We start from the raw sequence: 22553 nt of genomic DNA, 5'->3' as shown, positions 1-22553 counted from the left end.
ATTTACAAAAATGTTCAAGATTTTTCAAATAAATTGTAGATTTACAAGCTCATAGTGTGGCACTCGGTGGGGAACATTTCACACACGTTCATAATTGTCATGGGATGCAACCTACTGTAGGTCTGGCCTGTTTAGTAACAAAGTAATACAACTCATATTCCGTGTTGTCTGAGGCGAACTATTTCCTGTATGAATTGACATGTATAGTATTGATAGTATTTTTGCACATTGACATTCATATGGATGGTATGCATACAGTACCCTACCTACCTCCTAGGCCATACCCTTGACAAATAGGGCTTCCCCAAAGAGTTATGGCGCATTTCGAACACTGGTCAAAAGTATTTTTCAAAAAATACATAAACCAACATAAAAGCAGTACCCTAATGGCCCTGTCTGGCAGAGAGTAGTCTGTCTGACTAGTGCTGGAGCCATTACTGCAGAGTATGTGTGGTACAACACATACAGTATGTACAAACATAGACACGCAGACTCACCCACACAGTGTGTATAAATGCACACCACTATAACAACTAGTTGAGGTAAGATAGCATTTATAGCAAGATAAACGCGCGCGCACACACACACACACACACACACACACACACACACACACACACACACACACACACACACACACACACACACACACACACACACACACACACACACACACACACACACACACACACACACACACACAAACTCCCATTAGGAAGATATGGAGAGAGAGAGAGAGTGAGAGAGAACGAGAGAAAAAACGAGAGAGAGAACGAGAGAGAGAAAGAGAGCTATTTGAGTTTGGTCAGCCTCACTACTCCCCACTCCATCAGCAAGGATTACCACCAGTATGTCATGTGTGTGAGTGTACGTGCGTACATGCGTGTGTGGGCGTGTGTGTGTGTACATACAGGTCTTACTCTACTTGTCAGAACCAAATGTCCCCACAAGTATAGTAGAATTTAGCAAGTTGACATGAAGAAGAAATGGATGGATAAGAAAGATAAAGATAAAGTTAGTGTTAATTATGAAAAAACTCTAGGTTGAGTGTCACTGGGTAAGGTTAGTTTTAGGGGTAGCTTTAAGGGTTGCAAGGTTAAGGTTAGGGTTTGGTTGAGCCAGCATGTTAAGTAAAAATGGCATTTGTAATGAAGTGTCACAACAATTATAGTGTAGTACGACTTCATGAATGCTTGTCTGTGTCAACACTGCTTGTGTGCTCCGGAGGTGCTAGGTGCCAAGTAGTGTGCGCTCACGCCCACCGCACTGTGTCTGGGTGGCACTGCAGAGAAAAACATACCAGCCATCCAATAACTGAGAGAGAATAGGAACCCACTGCTTGTGTCAGTACTGAAAGACAGTTCAGTTCTAGCAGGATTTAGTGTAGTGAAGTTAACTCAGAGCAGTAGCAATGACCGTATATGACGTGATTATAAATATTAGCAAATTGACATTTAGGCATGAATTTGGTCATTGCTTATCAAAACAACAACCACAAGGTGTCTGTGTGTGCTACGTTGTACAATTAATTGAAAATAATTACGTTACTGTGAAACTTTCCACCTTATTTGGTTAGGTATTGCACCTTGCCCTCATCTCCGCACCATGGCACCAGTACACAAAGTTTAATTCAATGTTCTGTGTAATCTGAAAAGTGTGATCGCTAATGCCTTGTTTAAATTATGTTTGCATCACCAGACAATCAAAGGTTACGATTAGAAATGTGTCGGGTTTCTGCTGCCCCACAGCCGCTTTGCAAGTTATTAGCGGTGCCAACCGCTCTAAGCTTGACTTTGTCCGTATGTCCGTCCGTCCGTCCGTCCGGATGAGCACGGCAAAGAAGCAAACAGCTATAACTTCAGTGTGCAGCATGCCACCAAGTCCAAATTTGGTATGTGGACTTAGACCACCAATAGGCACGAGCATGAATTGATGAAGTTATCAAAGAGGGGTCCAGGGACCCCCAGCGCCCGTATGAGCACGGGATGAGCACGGGATTTTAAACAGCTATAACTCCAGTTTGCAGAATGCCACCAAGTCCACATTTGGTATGTGGACTTAGACCACCAATAGGGACCAGCATGAATTGCTGAAGCCCCGCCCCCTCTGTCTTCCCATTGGCTGGCCTTCAAACAGCCATAACTGAAGTTCGCAGCATGCTATGGAGTACAAATTTTGTACATGGACTAAAGGCAGCAATAGGGACTAACTGTCATTACTTAAGCCCCGCCCCCTCTGTCTGCCCATTGGCTGGGCTTTAAACAGCCATCATTCCAGTTTGCAGCATGCTACCATGTACAAATTTGGTAAGTGGACTCAGACCACCAATAGGGACGAACTGAAATGAGTTAAGGCCCGCCCCAAAGGCACCGCTTCCTTCACACAGGGTGTGATTTTTTTCCATGAGAGGAAGTACAGTAAGCACTGCATTGTACCTGACATTACGGCTACAAAAGTTGACAGTTCATAAAAGTGAAAAGTAATGGCATGTAAGGATGAGATGTACACAGCTAGAGTACAGTATATCTGAATGGTGGCATACCATGCCAGGAAAACGTGGAACATGCCAGCATTGTAATTGTCTAGTTAGTAATATAGATCTCATAAGACTGTTATGGGAGAACATCAAAGCTGTGAAAAACGAAAATTCTTTGTCAAATTGAAAAGCTGTGAAAAACAAAATTCTAATTGAAAACACATCTTCTGCCCACATTCCAATAACTGATGGCTAAAGCACAGAAATTATTGTCTCCGCTGAACCTGTGTTAACTCCCTGTCCTTCACTCTGGCCTTTCTAACAGGAGTTAAAACGCTGTCTGTTTTTCAAACTCTACTTAGAAAGGAGTTCTTGCATTTTTATCTCATGCCCTCTCGCCCTCCCCTATGGCTCCTGTTTAAGATGTCCTGATATTTGGGTAGTAGAGTTAGTTCACACATTTGACCAGTTGTGTCTCTGCTCTGTTTACTGCAAAGATTTATTTCTTGTTATTAAATATCCACAAAGACAAGTCAATCAATTTTTATTTACTTCACTCAGACACTTAGGACTATAGTATAGACTATAGTATAGTCTGTCCTGATGAAGGTCTAACGACCGAAACGTCGAAATAAAGAGCTACATTTTTTTGCAAGTTCCAGACGGTGTGTGGGTCCCATTCTTTGACTTAACCATCAGAGATCTCCTCCATAATTTATACTTTTTTGACTTAAGCACCTGTCGCCAACCCTGGAGGTGTGCATCGGCCTCCTTTACAACAGAAAGTGAAAGCATGCATAGTGGAATTTCCACAATACCGAAATAATAATAATAATAAATATTCAAGAACTGAGGTCATTGGCCTGCTGTCAGTGTGCAGACTGTGCACAAGAAAAATGACACTGTTCAGCCCGTTAGTATGCGAGATTAGCTAGCTACGGACGGACGGACGGACGGACGGACACACACACACACACACACACACACACACACACACACACACACACGGGCAAATGCCCGAATGTCCTGGTGGAGATTAATAATCAGGATTATAATTTTAGCATAATTTTGTGCAGCCCTTGTATGCGCGAGAGTGTATTTTGCTTAATTACAATGTCAGTCAAACACTGCGATGTAAAACAAATGGCATACAGACAGAGCAAGGGATAGCTAATTCATAAGTTATGAAGGATGACATTCATTATAAAGTGTGTGTTTGTCTGCATCTGTACATGTACATGCTAGCATGAATGCCATTAATGCAAGAGTTGCATACAACTGTTCAATGTGGCCCACTTTCAGAGATTATAGGCAGCATTGCTCTGCTCCATTCTGTACAGTACATTGCATTCTTCAAGTAATCTCTCACTCCACTGAGGATTACATCAAAAGCTTGGCTGTAAATGCAAGTATAGTTCATCATCATTATCATCATAGGTCTAGTAGGTGTAGTTACTATCAACATTAATTGAATTACCAATATAAAATCTTAGCTTTAATGTCCTGTGTTAAATTCCTTTCTTGGACACTAGGAGATTTAACAGAGAGTTCAGGGTAGTTCAAGGTAATTCCTCTGCTCAACACTGACCCCTGTCAGTCTGTAGTAATAATATAATGTTATATACTGTGTGTATTCATTCATGTTTTAGAATTACTGGAATTATCATGAGAATAATGAATATTCTCATGTGAGTGTATTTACATTGTTCACTATCCAGAACTATTTGTTAATACTTGTTATTTGCAGAATTCATAAAGGCATAGTGCTACTCTAGCTATCCAAGCTATAATGACAGCATCTAGGACAATATTAATTCATGTTAATGTGTGTTATTGCTTAAACATATCCTCCATCTGACACAAGGAGCTTTACAAACTCAGTACCAATATTGCAACATCGTGTTTACTGTGACCTACAATATAACTCATGACCCGATCAGCTACAGCTAATAACATACAGAACAATCTGCAGTCAGACTAACAATTCCATGCACATTAACTGTATGCTGTTTTCCTCTGCATTTATTGTGTTTTTTCTCTGCATTTATCTTTAATCCTCAGCTACGCAGCTCTCTAGGCTATGACCCTGGTCTTTCATTTGTTGCTACAGAATTTGAAATTCTGTGAGGGTGTTTAGGTCCAAGATGTTAACACTAGCTGACGCCCACCTGTGGGGATGACTGCTAGAATTGGAGGAAACAGAAAAGCACCCTGGCTGAATGACATGAGGGTCACTCATTATCACTGATCACTTGGATTCGATAAGAACACTTCATAAACAAGAGAGCTGGGCGGTCTGGATGTATTTAGAAATATTAGGGTGTCATGAATCCTTCCTGATCTCACTCTATTCACAATTCTTTCATTCAGTATTCATTTGTTTTCATGGTCACAAATAGACCCTTTTCACGGCAGCCATATTGGCATGAAATAGTAGTGTAAGGGCACGGTCACACATTATGCTTCAGTTCAGCTCCGGTCAGTTCCATTCTATGGGAGCTAAGGGGTGGAGAGTCCGGTTGCATCGCTTTGACGTGACGCTTTCAACGCTTCTGAACCGTGGAGTTCAACATTGGTGAAGTTTGACTGGGCGGCAACCAGTAGGAAAATAGCACCGTGGTTGACCCCACTTGGCAGGCACTTTACTTGTAGTTTTCTTTCAGTGAGCTAACCAACCACTCCAACATAAGTCAAACAAACTAAACACCACCACAAACCGGCATTGCCAAAATCCGCAAGACAATATGGGAAATTGTCACTTTTGATGCCTCATCACCTGGCCATTTCCCATCTCATTCATTAGTCATTAGTCAGCTCATTCACACCCAAGAATTTGGCACCAGTCAAATGTGACTTGCATACGAGTTAATCATGTTTAAAAGCAATACGGCATGACCTCCATGTCCAATCTTTAGCTATCAATAGCATTGCAAGCTACTGGTTATGCACTTTGTGAAGGAATTAATGCCATATGTGGTGTAAAAGTTAAGCAGCTTTCACATTATAAGCCAGGGATGCAACAAACATTACCTTCAGTACCACTTCCTGGTGTGTATACGATGTCCATACAGTATGTCTGCTGCAGCAGTTCACACCAGGCATGTGGGCACTGTTAAGTTTCTGTTTTGTGACATAGTGCATGTCTACCTTTGTGGGCATACAGACAACCGCTGTTCAAGGTGGCTTGGCCCTCGGTCATGAAAATAAATAATGGCCGAATCCCAATGTCCCCCCTGAACCCTCACAGACGTAATTGATGTCACCTGGTACCGTAAGTGCTGAAGCTAGGAATGGAACAACACTTTGAAGGTGAGTCCTTCATTCATGACCCATTCCATAACTTTTATTTTCCATTCCATGTATTTACTGTATGTGTCTCAGTCAAGAAGACAATGATTACATGGTATGGCTCACAAACAGAATATACAATAGTAACAAAATTATATCACACGGCATGACTTAAGTACAAAACTTAAAACTTAAACAAAAGAAGGGCATTCTTCACAAAAGGCACCTTATTGACAAATACTATTTGGCTTATCTGATTGTAATAACAAAATTAATTTAAACAAATGCGACGTTTGAATTTTGGCTGATGCCTTTCTCTATAATTCATTATGCTTACATTAAAACAAAAATATTATACTCATCTCCCAAATGGGTCATTACAAAGTTTGCAAATCCAGCCCTTTATATCTTCAAATTACCTTGGGAATTCTGGTGTTGGAGGACACAAGCCAGCCTTCACACTACAGCACTCTTATATATCTCAAAGGAATTGTCTGCAATTAATTTAATCTTGGGCGTAGTCAGGTCCGTTAAGTCAGTGTTATCTCAACCACATTCCCAAATTCCAGGGAAGTTCTTGGAAATGCTGCAACTGACATATGTGGACAGAATAACATTTTGTGAGGTAAAGGTCAGCAGCACTGACATTAGCACATGAAACGAGATGAAATGCTACTATGTCTCCACTCATGCATTGTGCAGGACAGTGTACAGTCACTGTGCAGTGATAGAGGATGATGACATAACCATGTTATTCTTGCCCACTGAACAGTTACTTCCTCCTATTTAGGCCAGGAAAGGTGGGAATTATCCTTTCTCACTCTGATCAGACAAGTCCACACACAGCCATAAAAAGCCACTGAAAGTCCTGATGAAGAATTTAGAAGGCATACTGTATTTCCATGGGTTTCTCCTTCCTAGAAGGCTTACTGATTACTAAACTACAGATTATTATTACACATACAGTACTGCCAGATTCTGTTTGGTTCATTGCCAGACATCATTGAACCATTTCTTACATTGAGAGATGCTTCTTATAAGACCAGTGCCAGACGTATTGTTATTTCTTCCAAAGATAATTTTACATCATCACCTTGGCGGTCTGATTGAGGTGCTGTAGATTTGTTGTTGAGGACTTTGCACCTCCCACACAAGGACATCAGTTTGCTCTTAGGAGGAATTATGGGATTTTCTATCATGACACTGTGGAAAATTACCAGTACGCAGTGTAATGAATGATGTCATTTGACTGGCCATGATTGAATCCACCTGCATTACACCCACTGACAATATAATGAGCTTAATCGAACAGGTATTCCACCCTTCTCCACTCTAGAAAATAACAAAAGTCCATCACCATGTCCCATCCATTGACAGTGCTTCAGATCACTTTGCCTTTTCCCCAAAAACAGGGCCTAAAGGGCTTGTTGTATCGATGGTTTGCAGTGTGAAAGTTGGATCATAGTTGAAAATGTATGGAAGTAAAAAAAGATGTTGTTAGACCAACATTCTTCTTGTGAAGCTCTTGTGTACTATACTCTAAGTTAAGTATTTATAAAGATGGTTATTTTTTATTATTATTATTATTCTTGTTTCTTCTAAAATAGTGTGACCAGGGCACATATGTTACCTATAAGTTTGCTTTAGATCTTTCCACCTCAAAGGCTTTTAAATGATAACTCCAATGGCTGACAGTACCTTACCAATCAATCAGTGCAAGTATGAGAGACAGTTCAGTACAGTTCTGCTGAAGGAATACAGCATGTCAAACATGGCCACCAATGTAGCTGAACGAATCTAAGGCTATTTTCTCCTTGCCTTTGAGACTAAATAAAGCAATGGATATGGTAAAAAAATGATCAATCATGACGCAGTGTTCACAAAAAAATAATTTTAAAATATCTTTCAATTTCTGCTTAGCAGCCAGCTAGCTAGGCTTCAACTAATGGTTTTGGTTTCTAGCAGGAGTTATTTACGCGACAGCACAGGTGAAACAGAAGTGGGGAAATGGTGTGACATCCGCTTTATTTTCATTTCCAGATTTTCCAAGTACTGTTAGGCAGAAGCACTTGAAAATTGTGGTAACCAACATGTCTGTCTTGAAAGACTAGGGGTTAAGTGTCTTGCTTAGGAACAAACAGACTGGGCAGCCCGGGGGGTGACCCAGCAAGCTTCCGAATCCCAGACGGCCTCTCTACCCACTCAGCTATGGCCGACCACAATGCATAATGCATATACCACCACAATCATGGTTTTGAGTCCCTGTCTCTGTGCATGTTACATACATAGTCCTCGGATGCCACTGCGGCTTTGACGACCCCACATACTGTACACTACAGGTCTAGAGAGGAAGTGAGTCATAATACAACAGGAAAGGGCAGTCACTTCCTGTCCAGTGTTCTGAGGACACGCCATGCAGAGTGCAGGGGTGGGATGGGAAATCTCCATCGACTTCTAACAATGCCTGGAATGCGAACTGAGCATGCTAGAACACTTATGGCACAAAATATGGCAAGTGTATAACATATAGGTTCTGTATTTATAATGCGCCCCCCATTCAGCTATTACACTGGCCCAGGGCACAGCCCCAAGAAAGAGAAAAGGAGTACAAACAAAACAAACAAACAAACAAGAGAGGGAGGGAGTAGAGAAACTAAATAAACACAATTTTACAACCCATATAAACAATGACAACAACAAGTGAACCAACAGTAGGTGTCACCCAGAGGAGGCAGACTTGATGCTCAAGGGAATAGTCCACTATCTGAGTTTGTTCCACATGTATAAACAGGGATGCACTCAATTATATTTAGTTTACAATGACATGAATAGTAAACGGGCACCTTGAAGGAGTAATGAATAAGTAGTGATCTGCATAAAAGATTATACATGTATTAAACTGGAGCTCTTTGACACTAATGATTCAGAAGGGATTCAGTGAGGATATTTGAACAAAACATAGCTGGAGAAGGCATTGTGGTAACGATGGTATTGCATGGTGTCACTAATCACTACAACACTGAGCCTGACTAATGACTATTGCATTGATTCACCAAGAAGTTCAGAACTCACCTGAGGCGTTCCTCTTCTGTCCTGCGTAACTTCATGTCCCTCTGCACCACCTGCAGCACATGTTCGGCCTCATCGTCAGTAAGTCCAGTCAGATCCAGCTTCCGACCCATCACTGTCTCAGGTTTATTGTTCATTCAAACCCTCTGGCCAGTCGATCCACTGTCTCCTATCACCTGTAAAGAGAGATAAAAATGAGATTCACCATGTACAACAAGGGCACAAACATCACAACAGGTGATAAAAAAATCAGCTTTTAGCACCAAGGAAACAAAAATAAGTTTTGAATTATTTATCAATATGCAAATCTCCTGACTACAGTTCGAAAGTAATATTTCCTAGATCTTTTGACAGTAGGCATAGGCTTACAATGTTATATACCCCTCTGTAGTAACTGATGCTGTTATTTACATAATTGAACACTCATAGACAGTTAATTCTGTCCATGAGAGTGGACTGGTGACTTCATTGTTCTTCGGTTATAGCCTAGTTAAAGCGTCAGATAGTAGGTTATACTTTCAACAATGATAAGCCACTCAAATAAATCAGCCAACACCACCAACAAGGATTTGCATTCCTCCATTTAAGACACTTTAAATGTCTCCCTCTTAAGACTGGTGGCATATATGGCATATGGCCTCAGTTTAGGGTTTTCGGAATGGCATCTACAAGAGCATTTATAATGTTACTAGACTCATTGACTGTGTAGCTAGTTGTGTTAAAAATTATATTGAGCAATTTATGTCCAGATTCAAAACAAGCCTACAAACAATATTGTGAAAACTTTACAACTGAGATATATTTGTATACTAAACAGCAACACCCAATAATAAAGCAGTATCCTCGTTAAAAAAAAGTTAATACAATTTAGACAGTCCAAAGATAAATGAATTAACATTATCCAGCGTTGTAAAGTAACTAAGTACATTTACTCAAGTACTGCACATAAGTGCTTTTTTTTAGGTGGAGTATTTCCAATGTCTTATACTTTTAATCCACTACATCTCAGAGTCAAATATTGTAATTTTTAATCCAACACAATTATTAGAAAACTTAAGTTACTATAGTTACTTTGTATGTTTGGATTATTATTAGGCTACAAAACATATAGCCCTCTTACCCCTCTATATACATTTCGGCCATTTGAAAATAGCAGATTGTGAGCTTGCAGATTATGCTATGAGCTTGTAGATCTGCTATTTTCACAGGATTTTTATATATTTCATAAATTTGAAAACTTGTGAAATGGGACATTCTGCATAATAATGAGTAGGCTACTTTCTACTTTTGGTACTTAAGTACATTTTGATGCCAATACTTTAGAACTTCTCAAGTAAATTTGAATACCGAGCTTTTACTTGTAAAAAGAGTATTTTTTACATTGTGGTATTGATACTTTTACTTAAAGTAAAAAAAAATAGGTCCAGACCGGTCACTCACCTCTGCTTGTCCCGAATGATTGTGTTGCTATTCCTCCACCTATTATCTATATCATTATCATAATCAGAAACACCTGGTTGTGAGGCTGCTAAAAGAAGAAATACTTATAATTCTGAACCTCGTAAAATAACATAAATCTCGTATGGCTCTTATTCTAGCGGATCTACTGTAGGTTATGTGTACCAAAAGTTGCCAAGTACCGATGTACACACAGCACCGTGCGCATGTCGGCTTACACAGAAACTGGTGACCTATGGAACTCTGTGACTCCAAAGACTGCCTTTTTTCCAAGTTGGGCATTTAACATTTTAATGGAAATCATGAATATTTCATTCAGATTTGTATACATTGTGAACTTGTGAAATGTGACATTCTTCATAAAGAGTACTTTCTACTTTTGGTACTTTAAGTACATTTTGATACTTTACTCAAGTAAATATTGAATTCTGGGCATTTACTTGTAACAGCATTTCTACATTGCAGTATTGATACCTTTACTTAAGTTATTGAAAAAAAGGAGAGAGAGTAGGCCTACTTTTTCCAACACTGGCCGTAGCCACCATAGCATAGAGAGGTATAAAAAGAGCCACCTCTGTGGTCACAGAATTCATTGGCTCAGTATTTCTGTGTAACACAGGACGGAGGTTCATCATCTTGCCTGGTGCCGTCTGCCAATCATTGCAATCAAACTGTTTCCAAGAGAAAAGTGAAATTTCTGTTTAATTTGAGTAGTTTTAAGAAGGCTGAAGCATGAATAAATCATCTGTGTTTACGATCACTGTACGGTGGACTCTGCACAGTGCACCTGATGATGGCGAAAGGTCACGAGCAGATGGTGGGAAAAGTACTCACATTTTTTACTTAAGTAAAAGTACCAATACTGCAATGTAGAAATGCTCTAAGTAAAAGTCCGGAATTCAAAATTTACTTGAGTAAAACTAAAGTACAAAAGTATTGGTATCAAAATGTACTTAAAGCACCAAAAGTAGAAAGTACTCGTTATGCATCATTATTTTCAAATGATAAAATGTATTAAAAATAGAGATGTAGTGGAGTAGAAGTAAAAGTATTGGAAATTGGGAAATACTCAAGTAAAGAATAAATACCTAAAAATTGTAAAAGAAAAAAAAAAGAAAGTACAGTTACTTTCCACCACTGTCACTCCATCTCCATCAACCATATCTGCAAATGTAAGTATACACTGAAACTTTCTCATGAATTGTAAGGCTTTATCAAAAACAGTTTTCCACCACTGTGTAGCCTCTAGAATGAGAATTAAGCTCTACAAATCCTCAGGATTTGAGTTTCAAGCCCCTCTCATAAACCCCAAGTAACTTTAAAGCTGTTAGAGTATTAGTGTGTGAAGTACAGGCCTAGTGTATGTATGTTTCTTCACCCCACTGGGCCCACTCCAATATAACCCCCCTTATTCATTTCACTGCATACTGTATATCTATTATGTATGAGTCACTCACTCATACATGTAGTGAAATGTTACAGTGTGACATGATCTGCAGACAATATATATAAGTAAAACAAAACAATATATGATTTAAAAAATATAAGAATTAATTCCATAATCATAGGATGCATTACGAGGGAATGCATGGGGGGCGGGGGTCAGTCAGTATACTGTAGGCTGGTGCCAGTTGTTTTATACAAACTGTTGAAATGTTTACAAGTCTTTTTCAGCCAGGAAGTCGGGAACCTACAGCACCTGTCTAATGTGAACATGTAATTGACAGGGAGGAACTCCCATCCCAGCCAGGGAAATAACCAGGGCTGTGCGTCACCCAGAGGGACCTATGTTGTAATTTAGTTGTTGTTGATGCAGAGATCGAAGTGTGGTGTTGGTAGTAGTGTTTGTGTTTGCTTGCTCGTGTGTGTGTGTGTGTGTGTGTGTGTGTGTGTGTGTGTGTGTGTGTGTGTGTGTGTGTGTGTGTGTGTGTGTGTGTGTGTGTGTGTGTGTGTGTGTGTGTGTGTGTGTGTGTGTGTGTGTGTGTGTGCGCGCGCGCGCGCGCGCGCGCGCGCGTGCGTGCGTGTGTGCGTGCGTGTTTGTGTGTGCGTATGTGTGTGTTTGTGTAAGTGTGTGGTGTGGGGGGCAGTGTCCCCCACACCACACACACACACACACTTACACAAACACAGTTTGTATTTCTCCTGTTATTTGTTCCCCCATCAGTCTCCTCCACATGGAAGTGCTTCTAGCAGCGGGTGTATAAAGGCTGGAGTTGGAACAGCCCAGCTCATCAGAGCATCACACCAACCATGGAGAGGAGGACGTTTCACCTGTTTGTGCTGCAGGCTGCCCTGCTCATCACAGCCCTCACCGCCTCAGAGATAGAGAATGAGGCTGAGCCTCCGACGAAGGTTAACAAACCACTGCAAATCAGCCTGGTAAGAAGAACTCAGGATTTTGTGTTGTGAAAAATAATGTTTCAGTTCAACTTTTGAGAAACTTAAGGAGGAAGAAACTTTCTGCCATTTATCTTTGAGATTGTAATCCTAAATAACATACAATATAGGCTAATTTCTTGGCCAGGTCTCCCTCGAAGGCTCATAAAAAGAGATTCTTAACCTCAGTTGGACTATCCTGGTTAAATAAAGGTTAGATTAAAAATAGACACAACCTGAACAATGCTACTATTTTAGAGGTTGGTGTTTTATGCTGAAAGATCCATGATTGAATCTCGTTTTGATATTAGGAAGAGGAGGAGGCTCCCACACAGAAGGAGCTCACTACAGAAAAAGAAGAACAGAAGACAGGGGTCCAGACGGGGATGAAGGAGATGAACTCGTGTCGTTTCAGACCGGGGGCATGTGGAGTCTTCAACTCGGTAAGAAGAGAACCATTTTTACCTCTCCATTCTGAAGATCAGTGGTTCTCAACCTGTAGGTCGGGACCCCCAGGGGGGTCCCATGATTTTTCTCGCAAAGCGAGGCGTTGTGAGCTTGTAGATCGGTTATTTTCACAATATTTATTTGTGGAACTGAAAATTGAAAGCCTCAACTCCTACATTCCAACTGCTTATCAGGGTGGGGGGTCCCCAGTTCAAATATAATTATTTTGGGGGGTCGCAGGTTGAGAACCTCTGCTGAAGATGACGCAAAAAGAAAAGAACTGTCAACATTTCAACCATTTTAACCACATGAACCACACTGTAGCTTTCCTAATCTGCATGGCTATAATAGGCAAACATTTGGTAAGAAATAGGCAAACATTTGGTGATAACAGCAGCACGTCACAAATTTGCGTAGAGGGAAAAAAGGAGGGGGCCAAGAATAGACCCCTGGGGGACTCAGGCCAATTAAATATATAGGATTTGAGTGTTTAGTTTAGTTTGTTTATTTGTTTTGAGTGTACAGTTTAACAATTCATCAGTTTAAAGTTCTAATAGTTCATAGTAATGACTTGATGTGGTCAAATGTAAGGCATGTACAACATGTGGCATAAAGCCAAGTACTGTAGGTCTGTGAAACCAAATGCAAGTTCACCCACGGCAGTGCTAATATTTTACTGTATGATCACTCTGTTCTCCTGTTTGTAGACTGAATTATACTCTCTCACCCTATCAGGATTCAAGAGCTAAGCGTGAGCTTAACGCACCCGCCCGCAGACGTCCAAAACAGCGCCCGGGAGCGCTGTCCTTCTCCAAAGACAAAGTGCCACCCACTGAGGTAGCATCAATAGTTAGGGTCATTGTTATTATTATTCAACCCTCTACTTATGTCGGCCAGTGTTCTGCTGAGCACGCATGCACGCTTTCAGCATCACATGCATGCTGTCATAGATTCAGTCTGGGGAGCTTCCACTAAACCGCAGCTTTCTGTTTGCCACCAATCCCAGCGCAGTATTTTTGGGGTTAAGTGCTTTGCTCAGCACCATGCTGACAGTAGTCGTTAAGGACTTACAGACCAATGGAAAAATGTTCCTCATTCACTTCCACCGGCCTACGTCATTTTAAACCAATATCCATGTTAATCTATGTATTAACTCTGACTTTCCACCGGCAAGATTATGACCAAAATGAGATAACATGTTAAATTTAAAGTTTGCCATATATAATGCATGTGGGTCTAGTGGTAGAAAAGAAATGATGGAATTGATGGAAATAAAAACAGATTTTTCTTTTCTTTGTTTTCCCTTTCAGCTGGACCCAGAAGTATAGAACGGAGAGGTGACTTGTTTGGGTCGACACCAGGTGAGAGGCCCTTTTGCTACATAAGATATACAAATTGGATATATCTTGACTGACTGACTGACTGACTGACTGTCTGTCATACATGGATATCACAGATTGACTGATTAGTACCCTACTACTGTACCATATCAATAATACTTGTAACTAATTCTTGGATATCAAGAGGTTCCCTGAATGTATTTGGGAATCACTTTATTTCTGCACTGCATTTCACTGATATACATCTGGTATGTTTTTAACAAAAGGTCCAGGATTTGTGAACTGGGGACAGACAGATGAGCCAACATGACTCAGACCGCCAATAACAGCTTCTTTCCTGCAAACAAGCTGCTCTGTTGTTTAAAGATGTTATCATTTTGCTTGTCATCTGACTTCATTTCAGCAGTAAATGTGTACAGCATTGGGTGATTAAGATCAGTTATGTTATCTGTTTATACTTGTATCTGTTTATTTAGTATAGGGCATGGTTTCCGAATGTAACTGTAATGCAAAAAAATAACAGAAAATACAACTTAACATATATAATATATATTATAATGTGGTAAAACAAAAATATTAATACAATTTATTGCTTTTGTTGTACAATATGACCACAAGGTGGCAGCAGTTAGCCATATTTTTAATGGTGTAATATGAGCATGGATAGTGCATTGAATATGGATGATGTTCTTAGAGCATCGTTTTCAGGTGTTAAATATTAATATCCTATGGTACATTAAATTGTATTTTACTTGTGTTTGGTTAACTGAATAAAGGTTTTGAAATAATGACCTAGAAAGGTTCAGTCTTTTCAATATCTTTCTGTGCTGACACATCGAACCTTTTTTGTTTTGTATTGGTTATGCATGAGCAACGACCAAAAGTATTTTGGTCTGACTTTTGAGGATTCAAGAGTAACTAAAAAGGTCGAACGAGGGAAAAAGGGGAATATGCAGAGTTATATTCAGTGCTATTACTGGGTGCTGCAGAAGACTTTCTGGAAGAAACATTTACTTTGAAAGAGTGTTGATCAAATTTAAATGTTTGTAAATGTACAAAATTGCAATTACAAATTGAATGATGTTCCCCCACGTGTTTTGGTAGATTAGAATATTTGTTATACTGTGTACATCTGTTTATTTGTTAATTTGTTTAGCTTAAGTGTGATTTACTGCTGCAAAATTACAGTTCCTTTTTATACGCCATACTGTGTTAATTAGCTTATAGAAATGGGGGCGAGTTACCAGCTTGAATAACCCCAACTCTAAATGAGCTCTATCAAATGACAGACTGTCTAATTATATAGCACACATTACATTTGCCCATTTAAAGCAGTGGTTCTCAACCTGTGGGTCGGGACCCCCAGGGTGTCCCCACATGATTTTTTGGGCGGGGGGGGTCCCCAGATGACAGTGGAGTGACCTTTTTAATACCAAAAAAAGAAAGAAAAGAAAAAATACCATTACTGAATGAAAAGTAATCAACAAACTATAATAAAAACTGGTCAAATATTGGCCAAATTGTCAAATAATATAAGAAATAGGCAAATCGTGAAAATAGCCAATCTACAAGCTCACAACGCCTCGCAACGCGAGGCGTTGTGAGCTTGTAGATCTTTTCACAATATTTATCTGTGGATAAATATATTTATTGTAGTTGAAGCATTACATTTTGAGTTGAAGCATTACATTTTGTTTGTGTATATATACAAACAAAATGTAATGCTTCAACTTCTACAATTCCAAGTGCTTATCAGGATGGGGGGTCCCCAGTTCAAATATGATTCTTTTTGGGGAGCCACAGCCTGAAAAGGTCGAGAACCACTGATTTAAAGCACCCTTTTCTTCTTGCTGCTAAATGTCCTTAGTTGTGTGTCACGGTCACACCCACCCAAGCTGTTGTCAGCTGTTAGGATAAGCATTTCCTCTGTGTGGACTTCACATCATTAAAGTAAACACATTTGCCAAAACAACATAAGTGACCATCTGATGTAAACAACTTGCCGAATACTATGAGGGCCTCTAATTGGGAATGTTGAGTGCCTCTCCCTGTCTAGTTCCCCCCCCCCCTCTCTCTCTCTCTTTCTTTTGTATCCTCTCTTTCTTCCCTCTCATCTTGTCTTAAGCCTTCCTTCCCATAAAGGAACTCTCTCCCCTTCTGAATGCAGCCCAATACATTTCAAGCAGCTGCTGGAAGCGTACCTACTACCCTCCATACTACTCTCTTACAAATGACAACACAGAGGAGGTAAGTCTGATTTCTATATACAGTAGCTACATTAATTGGATTTTGATGTGCTTTGCCGTCCATACCTGTGACAAATACTATTAGCCATTATTTGTCCTTGTTTGTTGTCGGTCACTCAGATGCCATATACTGTCGGCAGTTACTTTACTACACTATGAGCAATATAATTACATTAATCAATTAATTCAATTAATTGTTGCTAGAAAGTATCGAAAATTACAGTACATTATTTTGAAAGTCGATTTAGTATACTTTTGACAACTTTGACAACTTAAAGCAGCACTATGTAACTCTTTTAATGGATAAAATGTCATTTTGTCCAATCTGCATGGTAAAGTATGTTAATACAATATAACTTATATAATTGGGGTGGTTGTATTTTGTCTCCCTGCTCTTCAATTGAGACATTTAGATTGTCTCTGTCACTAAATGTTCCTATGAATTTAATACACAGGACCCCAATGGAAACAAGCCATAGTGCTTTCTTGGGTTCAATCCTTTTAGCATTCTATTTGTATTAAACTGTATTTTCTGTTTTTTTTTTTTGCAAACTGTTAATAAAGTATTCAATCAATGTCAAAGGTCATGTCTCACCTAGACACAGGATCTGACACGAAATTTGACCTGATGGTCAAGATTAAATGTATCCCCTGAGCAAGCAGGCAGGCTCTATTAGCTCAATGGTAAAAATGTCAGCACTTGCACAGGAAACCAGGTTTGAATCCTGGGCAGAAGAGGAAAGTTACATAGTGCAGCTTTAAGTGACACGAAAAATAATCTTTATGCAGTAGATGCACTCACTTGGTACTCAGGTCAGTTCAAACAAACTGAAATATGTTGCATATGGCATATATGTCTGGTTCATTCACAATCATTCATCATTATCAAAAAGGTTATTTATCTATTCTGTGATGTAGATTAATTTAAAAGATAACCACTATGTCATCCAGTCCAAACTACCATGGACTTGAGACAAAACTTTTATATTTTACATTTCCATTAAATGCGACAACAAACCTTCCACATTTTGTTTTGTTTCCCACAGTTTTATGTGCTGAAAGTTCTTCAGATCCGTTATGTTACCTCACGTTGTCTGTAAAATAAACAGGAACCAAAAAAATGTTACCTATGTTGAAGTCAGGTCAGGATGTTCTTACAGCTCATAGTGCATGTTTCATTACTGCCAGATGTTTGAAAATAGTGTACTGCTGTTATTAAAATAATCACTGCTGAGAGAGTGGTGGTGGGCTATACGTCTAAACAGTGGACTGCTTGTTTCAAGGCTGATTATGCTTAATTATTATGTTTTTACACAGTCTGTCCAGCAGAGGTGGCACTTTTAGATGTGCCCACCAATGCTGAATAAAGGAAACACTGCCTTGAGTGGTTCTTCACTCTCAATATGAAATCCTAACCTGCTCACAAACTAAAACACAACCATTGTGCACAAGCAACGCACAACACTTTATTAGAATCCGTTAATCCATCTGTTTCCTCCTTTGCCAGTTTCATAATGACAATGGACGTGTCAGAGGAGGAAGACTACTACTATTACCATGACAACGTGAGTCTGAATTACGAGGACTACGCCACCCTTTGTGAGAAGGGCGACCTCCGATCATTCAGCGGCCTCTTCCTACCCATAGTGTATACGGTGTGTCTAGTGGTGGGGCTGGCTGGAAACGCCTTGGTGGTGGCGGTGTACACATACCACAAGCACTTCAAGACAATGACGGACGTCTTCCTGACTCACCTTGCCGTGGCCGACCTTCTCCTGCTTCTCACTCTCCCCTTTTGGGCCGCTGACGCCGCGAGGGGCTGGGAACTGGGTGAGGCCCTTTGTAAGGTGGTCTCCGCCTGCTACACGGTCAACTTCACCTGCTGCATGCTGCTGCTGGCCTGCATCAGCATGGATCGCCACCTCGCATCGGCCAGAGCGCGGGGGGCCGGAGACAAGGTGGGCCCCTTACAGAGGGTCTTCACCAAGAAGCACTGCTGGAAGGTGTGTCTGTTTGTCTGGGTTATCGCTTGCGTCCTGGGCCTTCCCGATCTGGTGCTCTCTGAAGTGAGAGTGATGACGGTTGATAGGAGCGCCTGTCTGGCCATCTACCCACGCCACATTGCACGGGAGGTCAAAGCCTGCCTGGAGATAGCAGAGGTGCTACTGGGCTTCCTATTGCCTCTGCTGGTTATGGTGTTCTGTTACTCAAAGGTGGGTCAGGCGTTAAAGGGTCTCCCTGCCGAGAGCAGGGGCAAGAAGTGGAAAGCTCTGCGGGTTCTGCTCATAGTGGTGGGGGTGTTTGTTGTCACTCAGCTGCCTTATAACACAGTGAAGATCTATCGAGCAATGGATTCTGTCTACAACTTAGTGACTCACTGCGAGGACAGTAAGGCACTGGACCAGGCTGCTCAGATCACAGAGAGCCTTGCCCTTACCCATAGCTGTCTCAACCCAGTCCTCTACGCTTTTGTGGGCTCATCCTTCCGGCAGCACATGGTGAAAGCAGCCAAGCGATTTGGTGAGAGGAGAAGGGCTGACAGAAGAGGAAGGACAGCACAGAATGATGACCAAGGAATAGAGATGTCATTTAATTCTCATGGTGCATCTCAAGAGACCAACACTTTTTCCATATAAAATAGATACAATGAGCAGTAGCTACACCAGTAGTCTCGAGGCGATAGATTATCTGTGCTATTATCTGTGTAATCTGAGTAATCTCTAATTTATCTCTAACATCTCAACCCCCATACAATCTGTCAAGCTACTTGATATTCCAGTTTGGCATAAACACGCTATGTATTCAATGACAAACAACAAATACAAGTAGTACAGCTGTTTACTTTAAACAATACCTAGAAGACAATGTTTCACAGAGAGCAAGACAATAGAGGAAAGATTAACAAGAAAAATGGCACATGCCTTTTTTTGGATTGCACACAATCAATGTTGAAATATACTGCTCAAAGAAATGTAGGGAACACTTTGATCCCTTCATTATTTTGAGTTTTCATGAACTGTGTACATACTGCTAACAAAAACTGCTCAAAATAATTAAGGGATCAAAGTGTTCCCTTAATTATTTTGAGCAGTACATTATTTTTTTAATTTTAAGATTATTTTTTTAATCTTTGTAAAAGCATCTACAACCTATCTGCTCATCTTGTGTGAAAATATCTTGTTAATGTATTTTATTCCAGATAAATAAATATAACTTTTCACATTAAGAAATACACACGGGTATGTAGTCATTAAATTGTATGGGGACAACTGATATTGCATCTCTGAACACCATACCTCATTTGCTGTCGTGCAGACCCTGATCAAAAGCCAGGGAAGCTTTTGTTATAACAGACCAGTCACAACAACACCGATCTAACTCGGATCTATCCTCCTCCCCTTGCTCACATTTTCCTGCTTGATTAAAAGATGAGGCCTGCTTACAGTTCTGGACTGCTGTTAAAGTCTTGGGCTAAGTACAACTGAATGTCTTTTAAGCAATCATTCCCTTCTGATATGAGAAGCCATGTGTTTATGTGACCTAAATTCCTCAGGACATCTGAAACGCACATTTACAAATGTCTTTGGGCTATCTCAGATTCCCTATGGAGACTAATAAGCAGGAAACAACTGGAAACTCTTCTCGCACACACTGTACAACAACGTATAAGCTTTTTACGGGGTGAGGGCTAAGTGCTGTTGGAAGGGTGATTTATGTATGCACTTTCTTGAGATGAGTCACACTTGATGTTTCTAAAAAGGGAGGCTTTCTTATTTAACTATTCAATAATTTGGTCCCCTATTTTTCCTTTGCTTTTCCTTTCCTCTACACCACATCTCTTTGTCAAATATAGCGATCTACAAGGTCGCAAAACTGTGATGCTTTGTGAGCTTGTAGCTATTTTATTGTTAATTAGGTAATATATGACCAGGATCTATACCAGATCTATTCTTTGACTAAGTTCTGGGGTAGAGTACATTGCCCAGTGCCCACCACCACTGCCTTTGACAAAGCATTTGCTGCCACAACATGGCCATTACTACATTAAGAGACTCCAGAACTCCAGAACATCAACCCTCTTTAACAATTTTATATTGCTGAACATTACTAGCTTGGAGAACATCAATATAACTCCAAACACATGGTCATTGTCTCAAATAGTTTGAACCACATTTATGTCTCTGGTGCATCAACCCAGTAATTCCTCAGTGATGGCAGACATTTACAGTGTTTGTGTCAAATTAGGGTTGAGGTTGTAAATTTCTCAGCCAAATCACAATCATCCTTAACAGTCATCAGACCAACAAATGTTCCATTTTTACCGCCATTTGTCCTTACAAAAAAAAAAATGAAATTCTTTGTTTAAAGGAGTAGTTCACCAAAAGAAATACTTATTTTCTATCAATTACACACCCCATAAAGCCTTGAATTCATGGATTATTTTTTTTGTCGCATTCCTAAGCCAATAATTTGATTGCCGTCTCTTACCGGAAATACATAAGCCAAATTATTGGCTTAGGAATGCGAAAAAATAAATTAAAAAATCCATGAATTCAAGGCTTCATGGGGTGCGCAAATGATAGAAATAAGTAATTTTTGGGGTGAACTACTCCTTTAATATCAATACACAGAATTTCTTAACGCATTTTGGAAATTAATCTCAAATGAGAGTTGAAATTAAAAGACACAAGCTCTCTCAACGCATAATGTCAACACATTGTCTATTCACTGTTTTTCTTCTTTTAGATGTCTCCATTAATGTGCTTTGTCCAATTCTCAGAAGAGGTCATTCATGCTCTGGCATGTACGCCTTAACATGTGGAATCCATTTAACATTGGTTCATTGTTAATCTTTAACAACTGAGGAAAATACAGCTCAGAATCAAATGTAAAGGCTGTTTTGTGTCAACCAGGGCCACAGAGTCATTGTCAGAGCACACCTACAAAGTGCATTAAAAATCTTGTAGATTAGACTGCCAGTTAGTAAGTGGCATGAACAATTTTCTTTAACTATAGAAAGATGAATTAAGTCAGATACACAAGTTATGAAAATCATATAAGAATGAATACCTAATAGTGGGAGGTATTCTTTTTATGACAAGCCAAGTATTTCCTCATATCCACAGCATACTTTATCAGTTCAAATTTTAGCTTGATGTGATTTATCATTTATATTCCCAACGTTCTCATACAAAAAAAATCAAAACCCAGATATTTATTTAAGGGAAAAAAGGCTTTGGTCCCAAGTGTGCAAATAAACAAAATGTCATAGAACAAACTCTTACAATAAAAGAAAACTATAAATATACAAAGTGCTAAACCAAGGCACTTACATTTGGCCCATGAAAACACAGACCAAATAATCTGGTTGATTAGATTATGATTAAGGCAGTCAAACAATTTCAACAAACTAAACAAAATGTTCCTTTAAATTATAATTGTCGATCAAATACATAACTATAAATAGTTATTAATAATAACAAAACCTTGAAACATATTTAAACAAAACTCTGAAGCCAAACATTGGCAGTGTTACGGTCCATGAGGTTAAAGTTAGAAATGCAACCACGATATTTACTTGTTAAACACAATAACACAAGGTTGTGAAATATATATTATTGAGAGATTCTACCGGGTTTATAACAGATTGTGTGTAACACACGCCAAAGAAAATACCAATGTGCTAACATGCTCTTAAATAGAACAACCCTGTTTCATCTGCATTGTTAAATAAATATCATTCATTTCACTTAAATACTGAACAACAGTCTCAAGTTAAGTTATAGAAAAAACTAAACAAAAAAACACTGATGTAGGCCTAAGGTCTAACTATGTGGAAAATGCCTCCACAAT

At 39.7% G+C, this 22553-nt stretch overlaps 3 protein-coding genes across 3 annotated transcripts in view; 2 read left to right on the top strand and 1 right to left on the bottom strand.

Annotated features, from left to right (window-relative positions):
• myripa (myosin VIIA and Rab interacting protein a) overlaps nt 1–10464 on the bottom strand; it is a 33278-nt gene extending 22814 nt beyond the window's left edge. Inside the window, exons 1-2 of the mRNA XM_084057629.1 lie at nt 10274–10464; nt 8837–9009 (exon numbers count right to left, since the gene is read on the bottom strand). Of these exons, the coding sequence (XP_083913755.1) occupies nt 8837–8946 (110 nt within the window). The 5' untranslated portion in view covers nt 8947–9009; nt 10274–10464. The remainder of the gene's footprint in view (nt 1–8836; nt 9010–10273) is intronic.
• Nucleotides 10465–12506: 2042 nt separating this feature from the next.
• Nucleotides 12507–15242, top strand: LOC311045387 (uncharacterized protein). Its single transcript, XM_084057233.1, has 5 exons — nt 12507–12670; nt 12979–13110; nt 13850–13951; nt 14425–14475; nt 14721–15242. Exons 1-4 carry the CDS (start codon nt 12542–12544, stop codon nt 14440–14442), a joined length of 381 nt encoding a protein of 126 aa, XP_083913359.1. The 5' UTR covers nt 12507–12541; the 3' UTR covers nt 14443–14475; nt 14721–15242.
• Nucleotides 15243–16622: 1380 nt separating this feature from the next.
• On the top strand, nt 16623–19888 carry ackr4a (atypical chemokine receptor 4a). Its single transcript, XM_084058832.1, has 2 exons — nt 16623–16701; nt 18208–19888. Exons 1-2 carry the CDS (start codon nt 16685–16687, stop codon nt 19334–19336), a joined length of 1146 nt encoding a protein of 381 aa, XP_083914958.1. The 5' UTR covers nt 16623–16684; the 3' UTR covers nt 19337–19888.
• The last annotated feature ends 2665 nt before the right edge of the window (nt 19889–22553 follow it).

The sequence above is a fragment of the Gymnoscopelus microlampas genome (assembly GCF_963454915.1).
Source record: "Gymnoscopelus microlampas genome assembly, chromosome: 5".
Taxonomy (NCBI): Eukaryota; Metazoa; Chordata; class Actinopteri; order Myctophiformes; family Myctophidae; genus Gymnoscopelus; species Gymnoscopelus microlampas.
Note: the sequence above shows the minus strand (reverse complement) of the source record. Positions and strands in the feature narration are given on the sequence as shown.